At 44.0% G+C, this 27,907-nt stretch overlaps 1 protein-coding gene across 1 annotated transcript in view; it reads left to right on the top strand.

Annotated features, from left to right (window-relative positions):
• Positions 1–27,907, top strand: part of LOC126215310 (histone-lysine N-methyltransferase 2D-like) — a 459,193-nt gene that overhangs the window by 219,141 nt on the left and 212,145 nt on the right. The window contains exons 38-42 of the mRNA XM_049941991.1: positions 265–422; positions 501–617; positions 6,537–6,699; positions 9,099–9,257; positions 17,268–17,464. Coding sequence (XP_049797948.1) covers positions 265–422; positions 501–617; positions 6,537–6,699; positions 9,099–9,257; positions 17,268–17,464 — 794 coding nt within the window. The remainder of the gene's footprint in view (positions 1–264; positions 423–500; positions 618–6,536; positions 6,700–9,098; positions 9,258–17,267; positions 17,465–27,907) is intronic.

The raw sequence follows: 27,907 nt of genomic DNA, 5'->3' as shown, positions 1-27,907 counted from the left end.
TCGGAGACGACTCGCACTGCCGAACTGCACCGAGAATGCAGACCTACATTCCCCGTCATTGCGCAGCACTCACAGGTTGCAATTTCCTGAGATCGAGTGTGTAGAGTTTTTCGATCGAAAGATGGGAACTTCTAGTCGTGTCGGTTACGAGAAAGTATTTTTGGGCAGTCAATGTAGAGAAACGTGCACTCACCTTCGTAATAGTCGGTACGAACCGGCACCGCTACTCGATCCCCGCCCCTTTACACTCCGCTCTCCCCGCAGCTGTGATCCACCACCGGCAACAGCAGCAGCGCCTGCAGCTGCGGCCCGCCGGTCCTCAGCGCGTCGTGTCGGTGGCTCCGGTGACCGGCCAGCGCCCAGGTCTCGCCCCGCCACCTCCGCCCTACCCGGGGCCGCCGCCCCCGTACCCGGGTCAGCAGGTGAGTGAACGCCGTGAACCGCAGTCCGCACGTGCGCCGCATTCTCGCACCGGAGGTGACCGCCGCGCTCGCCCGCAGGTGCAGGTGAGCCTGCGCAACCTGATGCCTCCGAGGGCGCAGACGCCGGCGCCGGCGCCCCAGCCTCAGCCGCAGGGTGCAGCCGTCGTCCAGCCGCGCAGGCCACTGCTGCTACAGGTGAGGAGGCTCCCAGTGTGCCCGACCTGCTCGGTACGTGTGCGGTTTCCCGTTTGTTAGCGTAAGGCGGTCTCCGCACTGCTAGGGGCGGGGGCGGGGTGCAAGGGGGCTGAGAGTGAAAATAATTTCTAGCGACCTCTGTGTGGTTGCCTGAAAAATTACTTGTCTGGCATACAGTGCCATCTGTTTTTGCTCTTTTCGTGGCATGTGAGTGAAGTGGCCAGTATTTAAAAGTTACAGCCAAAGATCTTGTAGAGGAGACAGCAGCTGCCAAGGTTGGGAGGGAGACTGGTGGGTATTGTATCCTCCGTATTATTCTATCTTTACACTGAATGAGGTGTGAAGGAAAATCAGTAGTAATTAGTGCAGGTGCAGTAAAGTTCCGGAAATAGGACTTTTAAAAAAAAAAAAAAACCTCTGGGTTTGCCAATGACCTTTTAATTCTGACAGAGATGGCAGAGGACCCAAAAGACAAGTTGCACGTTGCACGGAATCAGTAGTATCTCGAAAAAAGATTGTTAGCTGAACATCGACAAAAGCTAAATGACGGTAACACAGTGTAGCCATTTAATTCGAGCAGTGCTGAGGGAATTAGATTAGGAAATGAAATGCTAAAGGTAGTAGACCACTTTCTCTATTTGGGGAGCAAAGTAACTGATGACAGCTGTAGTAGAGAGGATATGAAATACTGGTTGAAATAGTGAGACAAGCATTGCTGAAAAGGGGAAATTTGCTAACTTGAATGTAACTCAAGTGTAAGGAATGTTTCTTGGTGGGAATTGGTGAATAGTATAGCTTTCGCCGGAAGTGAAATGTTGAGTATAAACAGTTTGTATTAGCTTTAAAATGGGCTACCAAGGAAGAACATTGAGAATTAAATATGTAGACTCAGTAACTGATGAAAGGATTGGGAGCAAAACAAATTTGTGGTACAGTCTGACCGAAAGAAGGAACTGATTGATAGGAAACATCCTTAGGCACCTAGGAATAGTCAGGAGGGAAGAGAATGTGTGTGTGGAGAAGGACTTAAATATCGTGGTTTGGTTTCTCGCTTACGGGCGCTCGACGGCGAAGATATTGGCTTTAAATACTGTGGAGGCAGACCCGGGCTTGGGGGTATTAAGCAGTCTCGAGTGCATGTAAGTTGCAATAGCTGTGCAGTGACGGAGATAACTGGCATGGAGATTCCCATCAAATCAGTCTTCAGACTGAATGTCGCAGCAGTAGGGAGGGTGTCCGGTTAAACAATTCACTACTTATCGGTTGTGCAGTGGAAGGCCACGCATTGTGATCTTCTTGCTATGAAGGCAGCTTGTTCTTTATCCTCCATTTCCCTAAACTCCTTATTAAAATAAATGTTTAGTAATCCTTCCATAAAGTCTGCTAAATGTTTGAGCCACAGTTATTTCTCTGTAATACTTACAGTCACCTTTTTTAAATGAATTGTCAATATAAATCCTACTTTTCAGTCTTCTGGGATGGCCTCAGCATTTAAACACTTTGCAAAAAAGATTATCAAAAGTTCACATAATTTATCTGTATCATATTTCAACAGTTCAGTTGGGACTCCTCCAAAAGCTATGGTTCTCCCAATCTTTAAAATTTTGATTGAGTCTTTTGCCATTTCAATGTCCAAAGAAATCTCTTCATTATTTTCTGTTAACTCTGTTTTATTATTAATTGTGTCCAAAATTTCTTTTGTATGTTCGGTCAACAATTTGTTATAATATATTTCCCTAGACTGAATATTAATATATTTTACTTGTATTTCTTCAAAAATTTTCCTCAGTATTTTCACTATCCTCGAAGTTTCAGAGCTCCTTATTCCACCATTAAGATTATTAATTTTATTACAAATCTGTTCCCAGTCTTATTTCTTGTTTCTGTCACAATTTTTCTAATGTTTGCTTGTTGTGCTCTTTAATTCTAATTTGTCCTGAAATTTTGTGTAGTTATCTATTTTAAATATTCTTCTTTCATTGTTGGTGCCTCTTTCTCCACATCTGACTCAAGAAATGCAAGGATTTTTGATCCGTCGCAATTAAATTGCTTTGCCTGTACCTTCTTTAGCTCAGTCGTGTAAATTATTAATGACATATTTAGCCTGTATTTATGTAATATATGGTGGTTCAGTAAATTTTTCGTCATACATTTGTCTGTATAAATATACTGTACTTTTTATATTCTAGACTATTTAATTTATACTTATTAATTCTTATTTCCGTTGTGAAGTTTTGTCTTCTTCTTCTCTCTCTCTTTTTCTTTTTTCCTTTTCTCTCTCTCTCTTTTTACAATTCCTTCTTTATTTGTCATTTCTACATAAATTATGTAAGTACAATGTTAGAGTTAACCTGGTGATCACATTGGGCAACTGTGCTATATGCTCTTATGTATTGTGGGTTTCTTTTGCCTTTCACTGATTTTAACTGAAGTGTGGCATATATATTTATGATTTGTTGATTTAGAATTTGTAGTGAATTTTGTTCACATACAGTAATTAATCTTGTGCCATTGTCATTTACTATATTTTCTCTGTGTGGTCCTGCTGTTTTATTTCCCACTCGTCTCCTGGTTCTACTGTTGAAATCACCAGAAATAATGATAATTTCTCTCTTATTTCCTATCTCTTCTACTATGTCTTTCAATGTCTTGAAGAAGGTATCTTTGATAAGATATGATCTGGTTGAACTTCATGATGTGGTTGATCTTCACTTGTTGCTTAGCCTTCATTTATAGTAGCTTTGTGTCCACATAAGATTAAAATTGATTTAATCAAATGTTCATCATTACATTTTCATCACAGTTTGTAACATACTTCTTCAATTTTTTCCTTGTCATTATTGACAGTGCTCACTTGGCTCTTTGATGTTTTTATGTCCTACTGTATAGATGTGAATATAATACTTTAATTTCTACACTAGTTCTCTTCCTTTTTGTTTCCCATAACACAATGACCTCTTCTTTTCTTGTTTCCAATGCTCTAACAATTTCCCTTCTTTATTTCTTAGACCTCATATATTCCATACTCCAATTGTCACAGTCCTTTTCCCCCGCATTTTCTATTTACTATTCCCAGCTGTAATGTCTTAGGTGTTTTAATATTTCTCCCTTTGACGAGACTGTGTCCAGCTATGAGGCAGCAGCTGCGAGTATTATATTTTCCTGGTACCCACCGTATCTGTTGACCAGTTCGCTATCTGCCACCGTGGAAATAATCACCCAAATTGGACTCGGCAAATTTCTCGTATTTACTTTCTGCGGAGTGTTCCCTATAAGGTTTTCCCCGTAGCCCTCAGCCAGTTCTGCTGATAAGACAGTATTAGCCTGTACATATTGACCCATAGTCAAATATATTGAAATTGGTTTGGTCTAGACATCTATTACAGCTCCTATAGCTGCATTTTACGTTTAGTTGGCCACATAAATGGATTTGAGCAGTTGAGTGACACAGTAAAAACAGTGCTGAAGTAAAGGAAGATTTGGGGAATATTGTGTATTAGTACACGTAAAAATTTCTAGCCTCCCAGTTTTGTGCACTTATTCGTCTGTGAATGCTATATTATTTGTCACGTGCACAAAAATCGTGAGAGTGAGGAATATATACGTATACAGACATCCTCTGCAAACCACTGCAAAGTGCACGGCAGAGGATACTTAGCACGGAACCGCACATTAGGATCTCTTCCAATTGTGTACGGAGTTTGTGAAGAATTTCCACTCGATTGCCCCTCTGCCTGCCACGACCCTAAAATGTGTACTCACGGTACCCGCAGTAGTGATAAGCGGGGAGCTGAAGAATACGCCTAGTTCTCTGTTATCTGACTGTACTCGTTTTTGACTAAGAAAGATAAACTGTCATACTGTGAACTTAAGATGTTTTGAGTGAAGTAGAACACAGCTGTAACGAAACCTCTCAGGTCTTCCAGCTGCGTCAAAATGTCGAACTCCGTGAGGTTACAGCTGAGCATTTCGTGGCCTTCGGTACTCGAGTGCTGTGTAATTGTCGACTATCTCCGTATATAACAGTGATGTTGCCAGGCTCACTTATACCTACTTTCAGGAGCCGATAGACACACAAAAAAGTAGAAAAACTGACACCAGTAATCTCGGTCTCCTTTCGCCCTCACGCCTCTCGGTGTGGAGCCCGAGCTGATGCCTCTCGCCTAACAGTTCCAGTTGACGTGTTTTGTCTTTTCTACTTTTTAAGTGTCTACAACAGTATACCGAAGTTCTTCCTTATTCGAGGCGTGCTACTGTGGGACAGTAGGTCCGCAGCTGTTCAGTACTGAGGAAGTCGGGTAATTTTTTATTCCGTCCATCTACCGATACAAATTTCAGCTCTGTCGGTTACCAGTTTCGGGCTGACACACCCATTCTCAAACCGCACACCTAGCTACTGTCTGTAATTATTCGTACGTACGGTGCCAAAACGCAAAGCGAAGAATACAGTGGGCAACGAGTGCCCGCACTGATCCTAGACTGCGTCTGTTGCTACTGGCTGACTGCTGAGTGTCAGGAGCAGCAGACACACAGGCTGAGATCAGTGAGGGTGCTGGTTGCCCAGGGTATACTTCACTGTGCCATTTGACCCCATATTGTTTGATTAATGACGAGGTGTGTGGTTTATAAATGGGTGTGTCAGCCTGAAACTGCTAACAACTACAGCTGAATTTTATATCAGTGCAACTAAGACAGACGAAATAGAAAATTATTGAATTCCCTCAATTCTGAATTTCACATACGGAAGTTAAGTTCGACCTCGTAAGTGTGCACTTTTTCTAGAGTGAGTAGTCCTGTCTGTACGCATATCTGTATATAGCTGTGCTACCAGTTGTGGCTACTCGAGTTACTGTTTTACCCTCACTTATGCTGCATCTCTTTGACATCTCGACCACTGAATACCGAGTGGCCACATGTCTACCTTATGACAGAGACATTGGCGAACACAATTTGATAACAGTCGAAACTTCACCTGTTCTTTCAGGTGCAGTTGTACGGGGTTTATCGTAATTAATGGCTCGAACGCATACAGTTGAAAAGTACACGATACTAGAAGCAAAAACGTCTCGGAAAACGTAGGGTCGAAAATACGTACCTTAAGAGCTACGAGCAATTTTTCATCTTAGACACTGTGAAACAAATCTCTTCTGCTGCAAGTTCTTTGCTTTCCATATTTTGGGAAGTGGTAGTATGAACCAAAATAAGAAAAAAATGTCCAGCAAACGTATGCTGTAAAACACGTACCTTAAAAGTTGAGCGCTCGATCGTTAGAAGATTTGTATTTCAAAGTAGCGAAGATGAACTATTTCAAAGTAGCGAAGATGAACGAGTGCTCGTAGCCCCTAAGGAATGCATTTTAGACTACTTGTTTACTGGACTTTTTTTTTCTTGTTTCGGTCCGTACTACCAGTTCCCATAATACGGAAAGAAAAGAACTTGCCCTAGAAGAGATTTGTTTCACAGTATTGAAAATGAAAAATTGCTCGTAGCTTGTAAGTATGCATTTTCGACCCTATGTTTACCGAGACTTTTTTTACATCTAGTATCGTGTACTTTCAACCCTATGCGTTTAGGCCATTAATTACGATACACCCTGCGTAGTGTATACTGTCTGCCAGAAAAACCTGTCTTGACAGAATGCTTAGTAAGAAACAAATGACAGATTGCACATTTAAAGTCAAAAGTGGCTAGCTTCTGAGTTAGTATAGTAAATGAAGTTACAGAAATTAAGCAAAAAAAGTAACTCGAGCTAAGTTTGCCGAGTGGCACAGATGTTTCGTAGCTGGAGGCTGTGCGGAACAGGAGTGAAGCCCGACAGACAGAATGGCACTAATGCTAGGACTGTTCAGTTCTTTATCTTATCGGAAGGCCCGTAAGGTGTGAGCTCGTATTGACAAACAGTAGTCTGTCCAACTGCAGGAGCAGCCCCTGCTGCTGGAGGAACTCCTCGAGCAGGAGAAACGTGAGCAGCAGCAGCAGCAGCAACAGCAACAGCAACAGCAACAGCAACAACAGCAGGAGGGGCCCGAGGCCGACTTCTCCGCGGGGGCCGCCGGCGTCACACCACAGTCTCCCCAGCAAGGTAAGGTTACCCCACACACTCTGTCCTAGAAACTTAATATAGCACGGTGTCAGAGAGTTGTGGGTTGACTGCAAATAAAAGTGACCACTCACTGCAGTAGAGTCGAGGGAGAAATCATTTTACTTAGTGAGACTGTTTTTTGTTCGAAATAACACTTCTTTCCGTACAAATGTAATTTGCTAATGTCTTCCCCTCGAATCTAATCCACAGCCTTTCCTCCTGCTACAACACTTATTTTTCCTCTTACACATTTTCGATGTAGCCGTGTGTCTCTTTGAAAGATACTTTCTGTGCAACTAACTCGTTTAACTATAATGTATTATCTTCCACTTCATTTGTATCTACTTTTTGCAAAGTGTTTTTTTTTTTTTTTTTTTTTTTTTTTTTTTTTTTTTTTTTTTTTTTTTTTTTTGCGTGTGACACGTTATTCTTCCTTCCATTAGGTTGAGCGAAGATCCCTTGGTGTAGCGTTGCCAATGTTGGTTACCGTCTGCAGTCCTTGTGAGTGAATATTTTTGTTTCCCCTATGTCGAGACGTAGTGTTCTGTGCAGTGCCGCTGTACTGTATCCGCAAAACACTTGCGGTTCTTCACAAGTTAGCACATTTTCTTCATCTGACAATATGACATTTGTCAATGCTTAGATGCTGCATTTAAAGACAGTTATGTATTTGACACTGAGGAACCTTCAACAGTTTCCATGTAGTGTGAATCTGGGACTTGATGATGTTCACACAGCAGAAACTAGTTGTCTGTGAATGGATATTCACTATACGGTCTTTTTGTGGTACAGTGATGCTGGTTTTTAAATGCATTGAAACTTTGCAACACCGTCTACGGAAAGTTGATTTCCCATTACATAAACAATTTTCGTATAGCTAGGTTATTAGTGAGAAAAAGCAGTTTCTGTTCTTCACGATTACTTTCTGCTTTGTCACTTTCTTATTCGTCGTCCTTATTTCCACCTCCTGTGCCACCTCATTCTTCTTGGTGGGGGTGAGAGAAAACAGTTCCTGTGGAAAACAAGTGGCGGATTGGCCTTAAGTTTCATTTGTCCTCGTACGGTGGCTGTCGCATTAGCAATACACTTTCTCGAATGACCTCATTCTTTTACACTACGGTTGAGAGACAGCAGTTGAGCAGTAAATGCATTGGATTCAGTTTTGAGACTATTACGAAACAGCTGCTTTCAGCATCTAAGGTAAGACATCCTGCAAACACAAAAAAAATTTAATTTGGATTTTCTTGTGCATATAGATAGAAATATATACAAACGAGTTGGGAAAATGCTGAGAGAGTTCTCAAATAAGGCGCTTTCTGGGTCATTATTTTCCACCAGCCTGTGAGGATGTTAAAGGTAGTCGGGTGTGAAACTGTAACCTTCCTTCCCTTTGTGTTTGCTTCTGTAGCTTTTATACTAAATCAGATTGCGAAGAAATGAAATTTATGCCACAACTGGACTACAATAAGGGATCCGTTGTCGGAACGTGTCCCGAGGCGTCGAGGAATTGTCAGTTCCGTACTGCAGTGCAGAGAACTTCTGGTGGTTTCCGGTGGTTAGAGGGAACAGTGTGGTGTTGTTGTGCAAGACTCGCACTCCCCCTCGATTGTTGAACTTATGCAAAGTTGCTTTGCCGGTCTTCTTTTCAGGATAGCCAGCTGCAATGGTCTACCCCACTTCTTCTCCGTAGATAAGATGCTGTTGTGGAGGAATTTTCTCTTCTCTCAAAATAACCCCGTACACTCGAGATACTTTGAACTCGATCCCACTAGACAACAGTTTTCACATACAGGAATCATTTTCCGTAAGTTCACCACAAAAATAAGTGGATAATTAAGATAAGTGTCCTTTCTTTTCCTTTCAACAACATTCAACTGTTCCTAATAATGACTGACGAAGCACCGTCACGGAGTAAGGTGCGCTCGTTCCTAGTGCTGGGCGTGTAACTTCTGAGGTGAGCGCTGCGGATACCTGCCCGCGGCGATCGACCACCCGATACACAACAGTCCTGCACACAAATAATCGTGGCGCAGGAGACACAGCTCCACTTTCGCACACTCGTCTGTAAAATAACGCGTGTTCGAGACGTCGGAAATACGAGTGTCTCTAGAATTTCCCCCCAAATTCTCGAGGCACTACAAACTGCGGGGGTGGGGAGTAAAACTTGCAGAGGGAGATAAAGATTTGACTACAGTAAGCAGGTACTTAAATGAATGTGAACTGCAGAAGTTGCACGGAGAGGAGGAGACTCACACAGGAGAGACTGAAGTAGAGTTGCAGCAAACCAGTCTCCAAGCTGAAGACGGCTACAGTGTCGGACGAGGTCGTACTGTGCAGACTGACTGTGACTGTAATTCTACGTGTCTTACTCCACGCCGGGATGCCCTCTCCCGTTCCAGGACGAGGTGCACTCCCGAGCCCGGGAGGCCCGCGTCAGCAGTTCCTGGCCGGCGGCGTGCGGCCGGCGGTCCCCACCTCTCAGCAGTCACTAGGTACCGGGGCCACCACGGCGCGGCCTCCTCCGCCACCCCAGGGTCTGCCATCCGGAGAAGCTGCCGGTACGTATGCTCCGCCTCCCTGACGTAATGGCGACAGTGTGTAACTTGCCTTATACCACGTAACAAATCTTGACAGAGGGGGCATACGGGCCGTCCGTGTGCGGTACAGTGGCAGCTGTCGCCTGTAATGGAGTCGACGTATCCGGGTTACAGTACGCGACTGTTAGTAAGGATGACGGCATATCTTAAAGTTGAGGGTGTCGGACCTCTTCTGGTACGTCCTCCTGTCGACAGTGGAAATGTGGTGGTGTCGTGCTCGACTGTTGTAGAAACCACGAACTCGCAAGTGCGGTCGACACCTGAGGTGAATTTGCTCGAGATATCGGCCCGAGTGTTTCTACGACCGAGGGCAGAAAGCGTCTCGTACGACTGACGTTCTTTACGTCGTGAGCCGGGTAGACGTCGGCACGCTGGGCGAGATGGCTCTGACGAGGAGCACTCGTGATGTGGCACAGATAATACGCAAAGCGTGGGAAGTGGCACTGTGTCCTGCAAAATGTTTTTGTAGTCGCTAAACTTTCCAGTTTGTCTGCGGCTCACCGTCTTGACAGCCGTGTGAAGCCTTCAGACGGAGTGTCTCGTCGGCAGTCTAGGTACTGTGCCCGCGTCGAGTGCCGTGGGGTGCACGCACCCAGTCACATTAATGTTACTACCACCTACGTTTGCAATAACCACTCGCATGTGGCAGGCAGCAGCACTAGCAGAAGACAATATATAAAGTGTGACGGGGCAGATGAGAAAAGAGTGCAGTAGTTGTCATAATGCAGAAGCGGACATCCGAGAGGGCTATCGTCGTCGGCTTTCACCCACGGGCGAAAATATTTCAGAAATGGCTGAGTTTGTTGACTGTTCGTGTTCCACCGCGGTTAAAATACACTGTGTGTGGCAAAGTGGCACTATCCGAAACTGACGCCGAAGCGTCCGCAGTGCACGACAGGTCGCAGACGGGTGGGAACGACGGTTACGGGAATGTGTACGGGCGAATAGACGTGCGACTGACCGGTCAGCCGAACTCAGGGTAAACCGGCAGTGGCTCCTCAGTGACACTCGAGCGGACGCTGTCGGATGACGTCGGTGCACGTCGGCCTCCGCAGCGGGTGCCTCGTCTGCACACCTGTGACGGCTCCCGTTCATTTGCGACAGAGGATGGAATTTGCGTGCCAGTACCGCAACTCGACATCTGCCGAGTGGTGACGAGTGGCCTTTTATTCTCCTACGGATGTACGGGCTCGGTGTCTACGGCGTCGGCCATCGGAGCGAACCCCCCGCAATAATTGTCGGAAAATTCCGGGCCAAAGGAGGAGTATTACGATCTAGGGAATTCCCCGGGCGATCTCGCCGTTCTGAAAGGCACAGTAGGTCGACACTAGTACGCAGCTATCCTTGAAGGCCGTGACACTTGCACCCAGTCTGTTTTTCCTCGGCGCGACGGCACCTGTCGACAAGACGGTGCAACGTTTCACCCGGCTCACATCGTACGCGTGCGGTTCGAAGGGCACCGGGACGAGTCGGTTTGAAGAACACCGGAGTGAGTTTACCACACTCTCTGGAAACTGACCTTCCCGGAATTAAACCCACTTGAGAATCTGGGGGACCACCTCAATTGGGCTGTTCGTGCCACAGATTCTCAACTGAGAAACATAGCGCAACTGGCCAGGGCACTGCATGTTCCCGTCGGAACCTTCCAGAACCGCATTGTTTTCCTGCACGTCCTGCAGTGGTCTGCTCTGCAAACGACGGTTACTCAGGCTTTCGACAGGTGGTCATGTTAATGTGACTGGATCGTGTAAATACAAAAGATGCATTTGGGGCTTGATGACATGTGCTGCTAGTATCTGAGCTTCCGTGTCATAGTCACTTCATCATAAAATAAGCCTCTGACAGTGTTATGGATGAAACCGACAGAAGAAATATTAAAGAGGACTAAAGATGCCTGAAAAGGAGTGAGACATTGAAAAATTAACTGTTCAACCAGGACATACACATGGAACTGGTTGTAAGATCTTGAAACTAGAAATTGGGAAGGAAACTCAGGCAGTGGAACACTTTAGGATGGATTTGCACCCCCCCGCTCCCCTTACTTTTACCTACTTATATATTTATTTATTTTTTAGAGAACAGAAAAAATTGTTTATGTGCTGTGCATAACATGCACAATGAAATTATAGGTTTCACTGTCACCTTGTGTCCATTAGTGCAATAAAAAATAATAACTTTGTTAAATATGTTTGCTGTCAGTTCTTGTGAGATTTTTGGGAAGTATATAACCTCATTGTAAATATCTGATGTATGAGCTGTCAAAAAAAGGAGTGCAAGTACAGCACACAAATCACATAAAATGAAATGTTGCTTAACCAAATACAGTGGTCAGAGTGTGTGAATTTGTGTGTTGTGCCAGGTGTGCATTGTATCTATGTTACTAAAACGGTATCCCAGAACTGGGTGTCTGTTGCAGCATATGGGGCATCAGATATTTGATTTTCAGTATTACATCTACATCTACATCTACATCCATACTCCGCAAGCCACCTGACGGTGTGTGGCGGAGAGTACTTTGAGTACCTCTATCGGTTCTCCTTTCTATTCCAGTCTCGCATTGTTCATGGAAAGAAAGATTGACGGTATGCCTCTGTGTGGGCTCTAATCTCTCTGATTTTATCCTCACGGTCTCTTCGCGAGATATACGTAGGAGGGAGCAACATACTGCTCGACTCCTCGGTGAAGGTATGTTCTCGAAACTTCGACAAAAGCCCGTGCCGAGCTACTGAGCGTCTCTCTTGAAGAATCTTCCACTAGAGTTTATCTATCGTCTCCGTAACTCATTCGCGCTTACTAAATGATCCTGTAATGAAGTGCGCTGCTCTCCGTGGGATCTTCTCCATATCTTCTATCGACCCTATCCTCCATATCTTCTATCGACCCTATCTGGTACGGATCCCACACTGCTGAGCAGTATTCGAGTAGTGGGTGAACAAGTGAACTGTAAACTACTTCCTTTGTTTTAGGACTGCATTTCCTTAGGATTCTTCCAATGAATCTCAGTCTGGCATGTGCTTTACCGGCGATTAATTTTATATGGTCATTCCATTTTAAATCACCCCTAATTTCTGAGCCCAGATAGTTTATGGAATTACCTGCTTCCAGTTGCTGACCTGCTATATCGTAGATAAATGGTAAAGGATCTTCCTTTCTATGTATTCGCAGCACATTACACTTAGATTGAATTGCCATTCCCTGCACCATGCGTCAATTCGTTGCATTTCAGTACAACTTTCCATTGTTACAACCTCTCGATATACTACAGCGTCATCCGCAAAAAGCCTCATTAACTTCTGATGTTATCCACAAGGTCATGTATGTATATTGGGAATAGCAACGGTCCTACGACACTTCCCTGCGGCACACCTGAAATCACTCTTACTTCGGAAGACTTCTCTCCATTGAGAATGACATGCTGCGTTCTGTTATGTAGGAACTTTTCAATCCAATCACACAATTGGCCTGATAGTCCATATGCTCTTACTTTGTTCATTAAACGACTGTGGGGAACTGTATCGAACACCTTGCGGAAGTCAAGAAACACGGCATCTACCTGGGAACCTGTGTCTATGGCCCTCTGAGTCTCGTGGACAAATAGTGCGAGCTGGGTTTCACACGATCGTCTTTTTAGAAACCCATGCTGGTTCCTACAGAGTAGATTTCTTGCCTCCAGAAAAGTCATTATACTCGAACACGATACGTGTTCCAAAATTCTACAACTGATCGACGTTAGAGATAAAGGTCTATAGTTCTGCACATCTGTTCGACATTCCTTCTCGAAAACGGGGATGATCTGTGCCCTTTTCCAATCCTTCTAGAGACCTACGGTACACCGCTGCAAGAAGGGTGGCAAGTTCCTTCGCGTACTCTTTCTCAAATCGGACTGGTATATCATCAGGTCCAGCAGCCTTTCCTCTTTTGAGCGATTTCAATTGTTTTTCTATCCCTCTGTCATCTATTTCGATATCTACCATTTTGTCATCTGTGCGTCAATCTAGAGAAGGAAGTACAGTGCAATCTTGCTCTGTGAAACAGAGTATTCTGCACAATTACTGACCACCTTTAAAATGTGCTGTCACAAGCAAATCATTAAGAGGTACGGATAATTGTATGCCAAACATTTAATACGTCGTGACAAGTATTACAATTAGAAACTTCGTGTTCGCCTCAAAGTGACGCAACTGACGGCTCCTGAAAACGCGGACTTAATTCCTCTAGTAATTGAGAATGAGAGCACTTAGCAAACTCCGACAAACTTTACACGTAATTTGAAATCTGGCAAAACTTTTTGTCACTGACAACCTCCGTAAAATGACGAAAGGAAAAAGTTTATCTCTTCCTACATTCTTCCCGTGTGTGCAGTCAGACGTCGGCACGAGACACGGAGTATCAATTTATTACTTCTCCGCTACTTACTCTCTTTGAAAACAGTTTGCAGGCACTATCCACCTGTGCTGCAAAATTATGTCACCGTATAATACGTAATTCGGCAGAAATGAGATGCCGCAAATACTTAGAGGCACGAAAAGCTAGCTTTCGCTCAAAATGGCACACGGTAAAACTTTGGCATCAGCTGTGGAGTTTTAATTTGTCGCTTCTTGACTGCTAACTCTGTTCACGACACACTTTGTGTACAGTATTTACGTGTGTCCCAAATGTTCTTGCAAAATTAAATCATTTACAACACGTAGTTCAGGTTGTAAGATGCCACAAAACATAGAGATGCCTGAAAAACTAGCTTTTGCTTAAAATAGAATGCCGATTACTCTGTTTATATTCGTCCATTGTTTTGTACTGGAAACACTTGGCGGCTTCCAGTAAATTTTGAGCATAATTTCAAATATTTCTTAAACTTTTTGTTGCTTACAATCTTGAAGATAAGTATTTAACAAATTAACTTCTTTGTAAATGGGAACGGGATTCGTTAAAGAACTGACAGTTTATTGGTATTTGATCTCCCCCGTTTGTGATAGTGCCTGCACAGATCCTCTCAACAGTGTTTTATGCCACTATTGTAATTAGAGAAAAATAAAATCAATGTAATGGTTCAGAGAGCATCACACAAGCGAGTTATGTGGGAGGACAGGTTGCTCGTAGACACCTTTACCGACAGTTGTACGGAAGTATTCTTCAACCGGTGTGTCGTCTGACTGTGACAGCCAGAATTGAGAGGTTCACTAAAGTGCAGAAGGACCTACTGTGTCAAAATGTGTGTGGCTCGACACAAGTGTCGTGTCTTCTGACAGTGACAAATACGGGGACGGTCGTGTACGAGTTAGGAGGAGGTGCAGCAAAGGATGTGGTAGGTTTTGAAGGGAGAGTGGCGTTAAAATAGAGCCGTTCTGACATCTGCAGTGCTTTCCGAACAAAGTTACTGGGTCCGGACAAGTGATGGGGGGGGGGGGGGTCTAATGACCGAAAGGACTGAAGTATGTACCTGTCAGAGAGATGGTTAGGAAATACGGAGGACGTACCTGGAAAAGGGGCTAGAAGAAAGGTGCTACTCCCTACGTGACACCTACAGGCGATCGAGAGTGGGTTACGTCTGCAAAGTATTGTAGTATATCGACACTGTGAGAGGACAAGTACTGAGCATCTAGCAGGCTATTAACCTTCATTCTGTTTTCAATGACAGTCTTCTTCTAGTGGGTCACCTTCTCGAAAACTTCACCCGAGCAAGTTTTTCCCTCTGTTGTTGGCAAACTTTTCACTTTCTCCTCCACCTCTCTAGCTTTCATTCTGTCTAGTACGAGGTCCTCATTTTCAGTATTTGGCAAATTTTATTTAATTATTTAACTTTGTGGCAAGGTGTCCTTCCAGATGACACGGTCGTCGAGGTAACCTGAGGGAGGGTACTTGGGCACCATTTGTCTGTGAATTGCGTAAACTCGGTTCTGTGTGTTGTTGTATTTTAACTGTTTTGCGTATTGTACTAGCCCGGCATTTGCCTAAAAGAGTTCGGGAAACCGCCGAGAAACTGCACTCGGACCGGTCAGTGTACTAACGCTCCGTGGCTAATCCTCCGCAAAGATTCGATCTGCGTCTGTCTCACCTCCCTGCCTCAAAAGCTAGTGTGCCACGTGTTGTGCTGTACCGACAGATATCGGCAAACTGTTACGACGTTCGGAGGCATACGACCACTTTACACATTTGTAAATTACGTATGTAAGCTTACAGCCTCCCTCCGTCCCGTCCGTCCGTCCCTCCCTCCTCCCCTTCAGTTATATCAAAACTGGAAACCACATACGTTACAGGATATAAAATTCTGTAGAGAGAGAGAGAGAGAGAGAGAGAGAGAGAGAGAGAGAGAGAGTGTGTGTGTGTGTGTGTGTGTGTGTGTGTGTGTGTGTGTGTGTTGAAGCTTCAATTATGGGTTGTCGGTGATATTCGTAGTCCCCAAATGCTCAGAAAGTTTCTCAGGAAATGACAAGAAATTTCAGATTTCTTATAGTGCAGATATACTACCGTATCTTCCTTCGTCGGCGGCGTTGTTGTTGTTGCCGTGAGGCACCGTTATACCATGTGGAAAGGCGCGTCGATCTTAGAGCATGAGATATGGTAACCTTAAGTCATTGACAACACACAACAGTCATGGTAGCACCTGATTCCATAATAGCTGCAGTAGTTAGGATCTACGAACTACCCGCTCTTGACCAGGTCCTGAAAACTTAACTCGTAACGAGATCCCTTCGAAGCAAATTGTCATAACAATCGTCTATGAAGGCTTCGTACAACGATAAGAAATGTTACAGTTTATGGAATAATAACAGATACGACCAAACTGTCTTGTTTCTTCTGTTTTATTTAACGTAACTTTGTTCGCAGTTTTATTTCGCATTCAGCAGTCATTCACACTCTGATGTTGAGTATATGCGAGTGCCTGAATCCTAACTCCCAAGTTCCATCGAAACCCTTTGATGAACAGTTTTGGTTGCTCGACACCAACAGTCAATGATAGTGATACAGTATTTTGTAATTGACTCTTCTAGTTTAGCCACCACCTCCACGAATGTTTGTTAGGCGTAAGATAATTACACACTTTTCTCTCCCATCCGCAATTATTAAGAGTTCGTGTAAAAGTTAATGTTTTTCTCCTTTTCATAAGTTGGAGCCCGCTCTCCGCGATATAATAATCATAATAATAATAATAATAATAAAAAAACTGTCTCAATACCGTGTCCCTCGTGAGATGTGAGATGCGTATAGATTTATCCCAGAATTGACCGCCCTGTAGGTGTACTCAATTTAATGACCACACTTCTCTATCTGCGATTTCGTGTAACTAAATGTCCTTTTGTTACTCTGATTGTATACTGTAGTTATTTAAAACTCGCCCCTATATTTTTTCACTACATTCAATTAGCACTTCTTTACTTGTTTATTTCTAAGAGTAAACGGGGGGGGGGGGGGGGGGGAATGACGCCGTATCGTCAGCTTTGTCGATACAAAGTAAAACACCTCAGTATGCCCAATTTTACCTCTTCTTATAGGATTGGCTCCCTTACTCATTAATTTACTACATATTATTTCCAATAACACTAAACAGGTATCGCCATTATATTTTAATTGTGTTCAAAAGCATGTTATTATTATTATGACCGACCAAATCGTAACAAATCGCGTGGCGTGCATTTTTAACGATAGCTTTACACTCGCCCAGCCTTTATTCGTGCAATATTATATATAAACATAGAGACAGGACCGAAAGATCGATCTCTCTACCGTAACCAGTAGAGGCAAATACGCTATTCAAGTTCCGTTACATCTATCTTGACTTGTATTGTTACAATATTTCACCGTACATTCACGACCTGCCTCGGACAAACGACAAAGTGGGAAAAATGATGAGTCTTAACTGTACCTGCGGAAGCTGTGAGTCGGAGGCGTACTTTGGGAAACGCTGCACTGGCGGCATAGTGCATTTGTACAAAATTGGAACAAACTTTTTTTTTCCCCTCTGTTGTGTTGCAGGAGGCAGCAGAGTCCCCCCGTTCAGCGCGCCGAGCCTGCCGCCTCCGCCTGCGCCGCCGCCGGACGACGTCGTGACGGAGGCGGACAGGCAGCAGCAGGCAGCGTACGAACAGTGGCTCTCGCACCAGATGCAGCTCGTGTCCGCCCAGCTCAAGTATTACGAGTGTGAGGTCAGCAAGCTGCGCAAGACTCGAAAGGTCGGTGGCCGCCACACAGTCTGCTGCCCCGCACTCCGCCCCCGCCCCGCCCCGCCCCGCCCCTGCCGGCTGCTCTGGTGTCACTGTGGTGGGCGTTTGCACTCGCGGCAGATTGGCACGTCACTCCAGTAACACTGTCCGTCCCCTCTGTGTCGCAGTGTGTCCCACAGACTTCACCTTATCCGTATCTCCGAGTATGTAATAGGTACCCTTTAGCCGAGTTCCTCCTGTAGGTGTCCTCTGTCTCTGTGCAGTCTGTCACAGCACTCTGAGAAATAAAGTGTTCTCTAACAGTCGAGAGGACTGCGCAAATTGTCGAGTCTCGGTTTGCGTGTCCCGTACACGTTCTGTCGTGTTTGTCATTGCTGAGCAGTTTGTTGTGTGTAGTGTTATGTCTGTGTAATTTGTTCGGTGCCCTTTTCGAATGCTTCTTTTGTATAACTCGGTCGAGTCCTCTCGAATGTCGGACTAGTATTTGCTGTGTGACAAAACACTCTGATATCACGTCTTTGAATTAAAAATTACTGGTGGTATCTTACCAGTAATCAGTTCTACTTTTTGTTCAGGATATTGATACACTTTAGTTTTACAGTGTGCACGCGATACAGTACATTAGTATATAAATTGACACTTTTATTCCTTATTGATTAAAAAGTACAATTGAAACAAATAAAAAACTAGATTAAACATGAGATAGGTAACTTTATACACTGCAGTTATATTATTTCTTTTGGCCTCGCACCCCTTAATAATGCTGTAGATACGTAGGATCTTCTTTCTTTTCAGATGTTCTGTATATGCAAAGCACAGTGTTATTTTTAATCTGTCACTGCTTATAGCTGTCTGTTGTCAATCTTTATTGACCTCGGAGATGCCTAATTTTGACTTGTTACAGATATTTGGAGTATCTTTTTCCTTAATTGAATGTTGACACAGACTTTGGGGGAAAAAAAAAAAAAAAAAAAAATCACATTTTCGCAAATTTCGTTAAGTGCCAACAGCTACAGGCATTGACTTCCTCCCATCCTTTCTTTTTAAAGGAGGTACAGTGCCTTCTCCCCAATCAGAATAGTAAAGGTGGCGAAGCTAATTCAATGATGTAATTATTTTGTGAGTCTGGTAAGAAGTACATCAAGTAGGGGTATCAGTGTCGTCGTTGCCATTTCGACGGCGCCTCACTCAGAAGTTTCCGAATTCTCTGCGGAAATTAGCCTGCTGAGGCAAGTGCCACACAGCATATACCCCACTCTCGGCAAAAACCTGTACTGTCTTGACGGAGGTAATTTGTTAGGCAGAATGAGTTTTCCCAGTGTAACGCTTCCTTCGGTGCGCAATATGTTCGTACCTCTGTAAGGGTCGAGTAGGAACTTCGGTATCAGTCTGGTATTGCAAATTTCTTCTGAGAATGGCCTAAACTTATGGATACATTTATACTGTGTAATTTTTCACTGCTCTGTGGAGGAAAAAAGTGTTTCACTAACATGGGCAAACAAAACTGCTGTAAGGCAGTATTTTACGTTCTCACATTTGTTAAGACACGAATGCAAATAAAAACGTGCTAAGCACAAAACTGATTTGTTGTACGCCTTATGGAAAACGTGTCGTCGACAACTTACAAGTGTGTGTGCGCTAGGCCGAGCCTCGATTGCGGCCCCCGAGGCTGAGTGCGCCACACGGACTGGTGGAGCTCGTGTCGGTCCCCACCCCGTGCCCCTCCCGACTACGAGTTTGTGGAGTAGCGACGGCTATTAATGTTGCTACGTGTTGTAGGAGAAGGGAGAGAAGTGACCACAGATTGGGTTCAGCACAGCTGTAGATGCGAACTCGTGTACTTACAGTGCAGTGCTTAAAAGAGAGAGTGGCTCTTTTTAAATCGGTGAAAAGTTGTCCAGTGGCCAGGTTGGTAACTTCAAAGTGGAGGTCAGACACAAACTGAAGGTCAGACACAAAGTGAAGGTCAGGCACACCGACATCAACGTTGACTCGGCAGTGCGGGTGCCTTCACGTTTTCATCATGTGGCATTAGGGAAATAAATGGCTGAATAATTTTTGCCACCATTTACACTATGAAAATTTATTATTGTTTTCAGGAGAAACACTGAACAAATGAATCTCCTCTTCGGCAAGTCACCGTACTGCTGTTTCACATTGCCAGAGCAATGTGCAGTTTCATTGATGGAGAATTTATAGACACACATTTAGTATCTGCAGCTGAGCGTACAGCACATGAGAGACTCGAAGAGTTTCAGGTTATTTATCTCTCTCTCATTCAACCGTTTGAAGCACAATTCGAGAAATAGCTAATAATGTTAGAGATAAGGTAACGGTTCGTGCGAAATATTTTATTACTTTCTATTCGGTGCCGAATGGGCGCAAAAAAATTTCCGATACTACTCAGTTGTCAATTATGTTTGCAGAATAAGTAGTAATCTCATTGTCACAGAAGAACTACTGAACTCAGTTCCAATAAAGGACACTAAAAGAGGTTAGTTGTTCTTGCACGTCTGCGAGAGACTGTACATCCACAGTCATGTTCTCGAATATCACCAGTTCAGAGTCTTTTTGGAAGATGTGGAAAGCATTTATGGTGACATCCCATATCACACTGAAACACTTTGGCCGAGTCAAGGTAAAGTCCTTTTGAACTTCTTTGTGAAATATATATATTTGTGGACATGAGTGGTAATCCAGTTACAGAGTAAAAAAATGAATAGCGGATTTGCTCTTCCTGTGTGATGTTGGGCATCCTATAAGTGTTTTGAATTTTGCAGTGCAGGGTAAAAACATGCTAATTTCAGAAAGAAATATCTGCATTCAGGACTTAAAGCTAATGCTCTCTCTCTCTCTCTCTCTCTCTCTCTCTCTCTCTCTCTCTCTCTCTCTCTCTCTCTCAAATTCTAATCTTTGTAGAAAAATAAAGAGACTTACCAAACAAAAGCGCTGGCAGGTCGATAGACACACAAACAAACAAACACAAATATACACACAAAATTCAAGCTTTCGCAACAAACTGTTGCCTCATCAGGAAAGAGGGAAGGAGAGGGAAAGACGAAAGGATGTGGGTTTTAAGGGAGAGGGTAAGGAGTCATTCCAATCCCGGGAGCGGAAAGACTTACCTTAGGGGGAAAAAAGGACAGGTATACACTCGCACACACACACATATCCATCCACACATACAGACACAAGCAGACATATTTAAAGTTACTTAAATATGTCTGCTTGTGTCTGTATGTGTGGATGGATATGTGTGTGTGTGCGAGTGTATACCTGTCCTTTTTTCCCCCTAAGGTAAGTCTTTCCGCTCCCGGGATTGGAATGACTCCTTACCCTCTCCCTTAAAACCCACATCCTTTCGTCTTTCCCTCTCCTTCCCTCTTTCCTGATGAGGCAACAGTTTGTTGCGAAAGCTTGAATTTTGTGTGTATATTTGTGTTTGTTTGTTTGTGTGTCTATCGACCTGCCAGCGCTTTTGTTTGGTAAGTCTCATCATCTTTCTTTCTTTTTAGATATATTTTTTCCACGTGGAATGTTTCCCTCGGTTATATAGAAAAATAAAGAACTATACAATGAGGTGTTTAATGAGTATATGAGGTCAGTTGTAGAGGAGTTGGGTTTATTGGGAAAACTGTAGGAAAGTGTAATTCATCTATAAATGAGACCTCGTACCGATCACTTGGACAGCCCATTCTTGAGTAATGCTCAAATGTTTGGGATCCTTACCAGATCAGATTAAAGAAAGACATCAAAGTAATTCAGATACGGACTCCAGATTTGTCACCGGCAGATTCAAACATGCAAGTATTGCAGAAAGTTTAGAGATCTGGCACGTTTGACACTCTGCAGGACTATCCAACTACCACCAGTGTATATCCTACATAAGGACTACGAAGATGAGATAAGAGAAATCACGGCTCATACGGAAGCACGTGGATAGTCATTTTTCCCTCACAATTGTTTGGCAGTTTTGGTTGACTAACAGTTGAGGTGTAGCTTATACAGTTTTGCACGCGTCCATCTGCCCGATTGCATTCAGGAAGCTGCTTAGCATTACGGTAACAAAAGTTAGGTGTCCAGACGAGATAGTTTCGCACGCTGGAGGATACATTTTCAGTCAAACTATAATGATTTGTGGCAGGCATCACCTACCGTATGTACTCGAATCTAAGCCGTACTCGAATCTAAGCCGCACCTGAAAAATTAGACTCAAAATCAAGACAAAACATTTTCCCCGAATCTAAGCTGCACCTGAAATTTGAGACTCGAAATTCAAGGGGAGAGGAAAGTTTTAGGCCGCACCTCCAAATCGAAACAAAGTTGGTCCATTGTAATATGAGACACAATTTAGGTCGAATGAGTGACGATACAGCTACAGTAGGTTCGAGTCGTAAGCTTAGCAGTTAAGCTTTACTAGGTAGCCATTGCTATGTGTCACGCGCTCCGTCCGTATATATACGGGTACCTTTCCTTTTTCACGTGCTTCGTCTGGTTTGAATTAATTGCTTATTTTGCTTTGATCTGGTAAGTGCCGTTCTGTTTGTTATAGGTGTTTACATCACTCTAAGCTGAAAATGCATTACTGTACTGTGTCATGAATTGTTTGTCGCATTCTGATAATGAGTGTTTACGGCCTGTCCCTGCTCGTGGCATGGCTTGTTTCCGTGCGCTCTACCGCCGCTTACAATTAAAAAAGAGAGGAATTGTTTCATTAGCAAAACAATGGCAAGAGACTGGTATTTGTTGTTACTTACACTGCTGCTTTCTTTGATAATGATCAACAAGAACCAAATAATATATTGCTTTTGATAGAAGACGTTCTGAACGAGAGTTTAGCGAAAATTTTTCTCCGTTTGAAAATCTTTGCAGACGCCTCTTTAGTACATTACATTCTGCACAGAAATTAGAGTCATCTTAGATTTAAAAATCTAGTCAATTGCCGTGCTTCATTTCTGACTGTATCACTATTAGGCATAAGAATAATACGAATATAAACATGACACGATATGTATATTCTTCCGCGTTTGCTGTTGTCTCACCCTAGTTTAGTAGTTTACTAGACAGACAGGATTTAAATGAGATAGCAGCAAACACGAAAGAATACACAGCAAAATGTTTATATTCGTATTATTCTTATGGCGAAGAGAATACTGTATGTGATTCACAATTCATAAAAGTTCCTATTAGCAACCATCTCTTCTCACAGGTAGGAATAAATTCAGAACATAGTTGGCCATATTGACAAACATCCCAAACAGTCTTGCCAGTCGGATTTTCGTACTACATTGAAATGCTGCTACATGCTACATTCGAAGATGAACAATACGGAATTTGTATTTACTTCGTTGGATAATGTATAAAATGCAGTGGTCAAAACTCGGGGTGGAGAAGAAGGCTCGTCTTCCACCCCCACCCCCTTTTTTTTTTTTTTTTTAGAATGACACGGAGGTTTTGGTGCTAGTATTTATCTTTGTGCCTGCAAAACACGCCTATGCAGCGCTACATATATTCAACGGCAGAAGTCATTTGTGGCGGCACCTACCAACATTTTTCATTACTTCCGCTTACTTTGCACTCGATTCTAAGCCGCAGGTGGTTTTTTGGATTACAAAAACCGGAAAAAAAGTGCGGCTGAGATTCGAGTAAATACGGCATATGAGGCGAGAGGACCAAATTTATACAACTAAAATTTCTGTGGGGAGGAGAGGAAATCAGTAGTTACTTGTCCTCCCCCCCCCCCCCCTCCCCCCAAAATCTGTATTTGTTCACTGGGAACATATTACTAGCCCGAATGTGGCGAGAGTATCGATTGGTCTCCCGGATCGACCTTGACTCCGAAATGACCTGAGGAGCTGCCGTCCTCTCTTCTGTTGCCTTCTGAGTGCATTCCGGAAACGTTCCACGTAATTCAAATCTGTCGGGTTCGAATGAAAGTGTCAACTTTCTCGTACTGTCGGCCGGCATATCGAAGTTGCCATTTGTAATGGGTAAATGACTGTTCATGCAAAAGTGTAGTGCATAAAAGAAAACAGAAAATACCATTTTCTTCGTACTGTAACTGGGAAAGAATAATTTCACGTGACACAGAAGTTCCCACATTCACCATTGCCCATTAGAGCTACAGTAATGGTGAAATGGTGCTCTGTAGCAATCACACCACCGGCCAGACACTGTAGACCCGGCGGCTCGTCGTATCGCGGGTTTTCGCCAGAATGTGTAGGTAACGAGGGTGCAGTCCGAGCTGCGTATTTTGCAGATAGGTCGGTAGAGGACGTGTGACACTGCGGACTCGCCTCCCGGCTCCGCCCCGGTTGACAGTACGACGTCCGGGAGTCGGCTGCCGACAGCACCGGTCTGCTCTGCGTGGGAAACATTTCTGCTTCTGCTGCTCTCCGGAAAAAATGATACACGCAGAAGAAAGCCTCTCTTTGCACGTACATTATTCTACTTGGTCTTCTCCCCATTACCTGTAATAAAAACTAAGGTGAAAGGGTACACACCATATATCTGACTAGTGACTCCTAATGTTCATTCTGATCTCCAGAATGACACACCACGAGGAACTGGTCACTGCCTCACATCTCCCTGCTACCCTGTCGTGCTTGCGTGACACTCGGTGTTCGAATACCGACTTCTTACAGACCCCGATAGTCGTATGTAACCAGTCGTGTGCCTCACTTCGGGTAAAGAGGTGAGCAATATGACACCCTCCCCTCCACCTCCCTGCCCGTCCTCCAGTAACACTGAACGGTCGTACTCTGACAGCAGACTATATTGACTAGTTCTCAGATTTTTAAGGATTGGCTAAATACTTGTGCTTATTCGGGAATTTTATTGGCATCCAATTTTTATTTTGATTTGTAATGCTTGACTGATAAGATCTGACCTTTTAAGTCGGAAAGTGTTGTGCAATGGGACTTTCATTAAATTTTTGAAAGATAATTTTCCTTATATCTCCTCCCTCGTCCTCCACCCCCACTGCCACAACGCCACCACGTACTCCACTACCGCCACTCTCGTATGTCGATGAAAGTGCCGCGAGTGTAATGGCCTGGCCATCTGAAGGAAATGTGCTCTGCCTACGTCTTGTGATATTAAACTAAACTGGACGTGAAAGTAGCAGACACGTCGATCGTGCGAAGATGAGTGTCACTGTAACTTAACTGCGAGTGAATTGTGAACTTAACTCTCAGTATATTATACAGACTTTTTATGAGAACTTGCCTTATTATGTTATTTGTACGACTAGTACTCATTGTCTAATATTGCTCGTATATTGTGAATGTCACATAATGATTTAAACTGCCGAATATGTTCATCGTTCTCAGCATCGGGCATACTAAATTGCCACCAACTCGGTAGACTTTTCTGTACTGTTAATATACTGTTCCAGTTTTATACTGATGCAGTAACACCCAGACGTACGAGACCAAAAAGAAATAACCCAACTCTCGGCAAAGTTAGCACAGTTCTTCTGCTTATGCACACGTTTTGAAGACGGAAAGTACTACGAGTGTATTATAATGTATGCCTGTAGAAGTGAGCGGTTATCTCAGTTTATTAATTTAAACACTCGGAGTACTATTGTTAACCGGTATCGAATTTAATATGTCTTATTTGCTGAATGAATTTTGAGGTTGAAGTCTGGATTTTTACTTGTACGAAAGGGAGCACGTTTACCAGGTACACTATAATAAAATTAATAAAACGCGAACTGTCGATATAAAATTTGCACCAGTTTCCGTTTCGGCTACGAATTTTGATAAGTCTAGTCGAAATGAGGAATTGAACGAGAGAGGGAGAGATGCTGCTGTTAAAACTCTCTGCTATTTGTGGGACACACTGCAACAGCTGGTACGACTGTGCACCGGAGTCTAGCTTTTCCTTCTGCACTGGAATCCTCGGGCACATCTTTGGCCTGCCCTCTAACCTTGTAGTTGGTTGCCTGGAACGGGGAAGCAAACTATCGTGTGGGTTAAGTGGTCTGTTGTGAATTTACTTACCGGTTTCAAATATGTGTGTTACGACCAGTGGGGAAGTGTTCGCCTACACGTTTGACCTCTTATGTTGTGCGATTGGGTTTAAACGAATAAAGACGGATGCCCGAAAGAAAATGAAACAATTATTAGACGAGTCAATTAGTCTAAGCTCTTATAGCATAACGGATAACCTTTTATAAACCAGAAACAATAGTTAGTGTGAAATTTAAATAACAGAGGAAAAAGCGCTTCATTTTATGTGACGGAAATGGCAGAGGAACGGATACGTGATAAGCGATATACGGGATAAGTCGGGAGGAAAGGTGCACGCTTTTGTGGGTGGTAGTATTGACGATTCTGAACAAAAAACATGAATGAACGTACAGCCTTTTCTTAACCGTATCCGACACAGAGCGAAAATCACAGGTGTCAGTTCACTCGGTCTTCACCGGCACTCGCACGCGAATGCAACCGATTTGACATTAGGCTATTTAGTGTTGTCTGTGCCGGAGGTTTCAATACCCACCTCACTTGCACATTGTGGGCTGACGAGTCCTCCAAGTGTACACGTTGTTTACCCTCCCATCTCAATACTACAGTACTTGCACAAGTGTACTACAGTGTTGTTAGTTGTACAGTGATATTGACGGTGGACGTTTTGTACGTGTTTTGTGAGGAAATGTACACAATTAAATGAAACATTACGTCACAATGTTTCATTTACTGTCACCTGTGATTGCCCTGTCCCCCATTGTTCTCATTAGTTTGCTCAAAAACTGTTAAAGAACAGGAAAAATGTTTGTATAAAATTTAGTGCTCAGAATCACCATTAACTGTCACCCTTCAAAGTGTGTACGTTTACTACTGACTCACCCTGTGTACAGTTTGAGGTAAGTTCTTTGCTCTGATAAGGTTTCTCTCGAAATCAGTCTCATTGTACATTCTGAATCCAAAGTGTAGATCAGATGCATCTCATTCTTACAGTTACATTGGTCAGTAACTTTTATTTTTTATTTTTTAGCTCAAGAAATCGTCTTACTTTTTAAACCTCAGTGACACATCTCTTCGATTTTTCCTCCCAAATTACCCCACTACTATAACTTGGCTATCAGCATTGTGTTTATTATCAATTTGACCCCATCTCCCTTTCCCTTTCCTTTAGAAAGACATGCGGATACTCTATTTCAAGTTCGTATCTCATAAAATTCAAATTTCTAAGTCTGCTTTCAGATACGATTTTTGTCTATCTTCAAACAACGGAAAGTCCAGGATGGAATAACAGTAATACAGATCCGACCGTGGTTCGCCCCACTGCCCCAAATCACACACTCGTAATATTCTAGAATTTTCTAATCTCGAAACTCGCTTTTCCGTCATTCCCCGAACGCCTCAGTGCGGAAACCGACCTTATGTCCACAGAAAGAACCCCGGTCCACCCTGATCCCGACCTTATTATCCTATCTGCTGACAAAGGTTTCACTACTGTGGTTTTGAACTGTGAAGGGACCCCATCATCTGCCAGACAATGCACGTATGCCACAGTGGTACGTTTCCAGACATCCAGCAGGACGTCTAGCCTTCCGTCGTAGAACTTCATCTCCGAGTCACATCTCTCTGCTCACCTCCACCACTTCCTGCACGCCTACCTCCTACGTGCTTCCTAAAGTACACAAAACTGACCGTCCGTGACACCACATCGTGGCTGTTTACTGCGCCCTCACAGAGAGAATCTCTGTCCTCGTGGAACACCGCCTCCAGTGTGTTACCTGTAACGTACTTCCTACGTGAGGAACACCGACCGGGTCCTCCACCGTCTCTTCACATTTCCCGTCCCTTTACCACCCGTGCCCCATTTGCCGCAGTCGGTGCTACGTCCCACTGTACCGGGCTGTTCCGGTGCTGCCCTTTTTGGCACGGGCACCCACCGGCGCCCTCTAGCTAGCCCGCAGACAGGCACAGGTGTGCCGGCAACCTACCGGACGGCCCTATAACGTGTCCGACCTGCACGACCCCCAGTCGACAGTAGGTCACGCGGTACGGTTGCGTGTGACACGGTCCACCTGCGAGACTACCTGCACGCCAGCACTTTGCCCCGAATGTGTCCGCACTGCTCTACACCGGTGTCCCCGATGCCTGTGGCCTCGCCCTTGTCACACGCTACCTTTTCCGAAGCTCGACCTACTCGAAACCTGCGACCTCCTTCCCGGTCTCCATTACGAACGGTACTCTCGCCCACAATTACTTTCCCTTTGAAGGCATCACCTACAAATAAATACGTGATACGGCAGTGGGCGAGCACACGGTGCCATTTTGTGCCGGCCTATTTGTGGGTCGTCTAGAGGAATCCTTCCTAACCGCCCGGAATCCTAAACCCCGAGGGTCGAGATTCGTCTGTGAAATCTTTGTGATCTGGACTGTGGGTGAGAACAACCTATCCACATATGTGCAGAACGTCAACACTTTCTCCCCC

The sequence above is a fragment of the Schistocerca nitens genome, chromosome 12 (assembly GCF_023898315.1).
Source record: "Schistocerca nitens isolate TAMUIC-IGC-003100 chromosome 12, iqSchNite1.1, whole genome shotgun sequence".
Classification (NCBI taxonomy): Eukaryota; Metazoa; Arthropoda; class Insecta; order Orthoptera; family Acrididae; genus Schistocerca; species Schistocerca nitens.
This window is presented reverse-complemented; position numbering and strand designations above follow the sequence as displayed.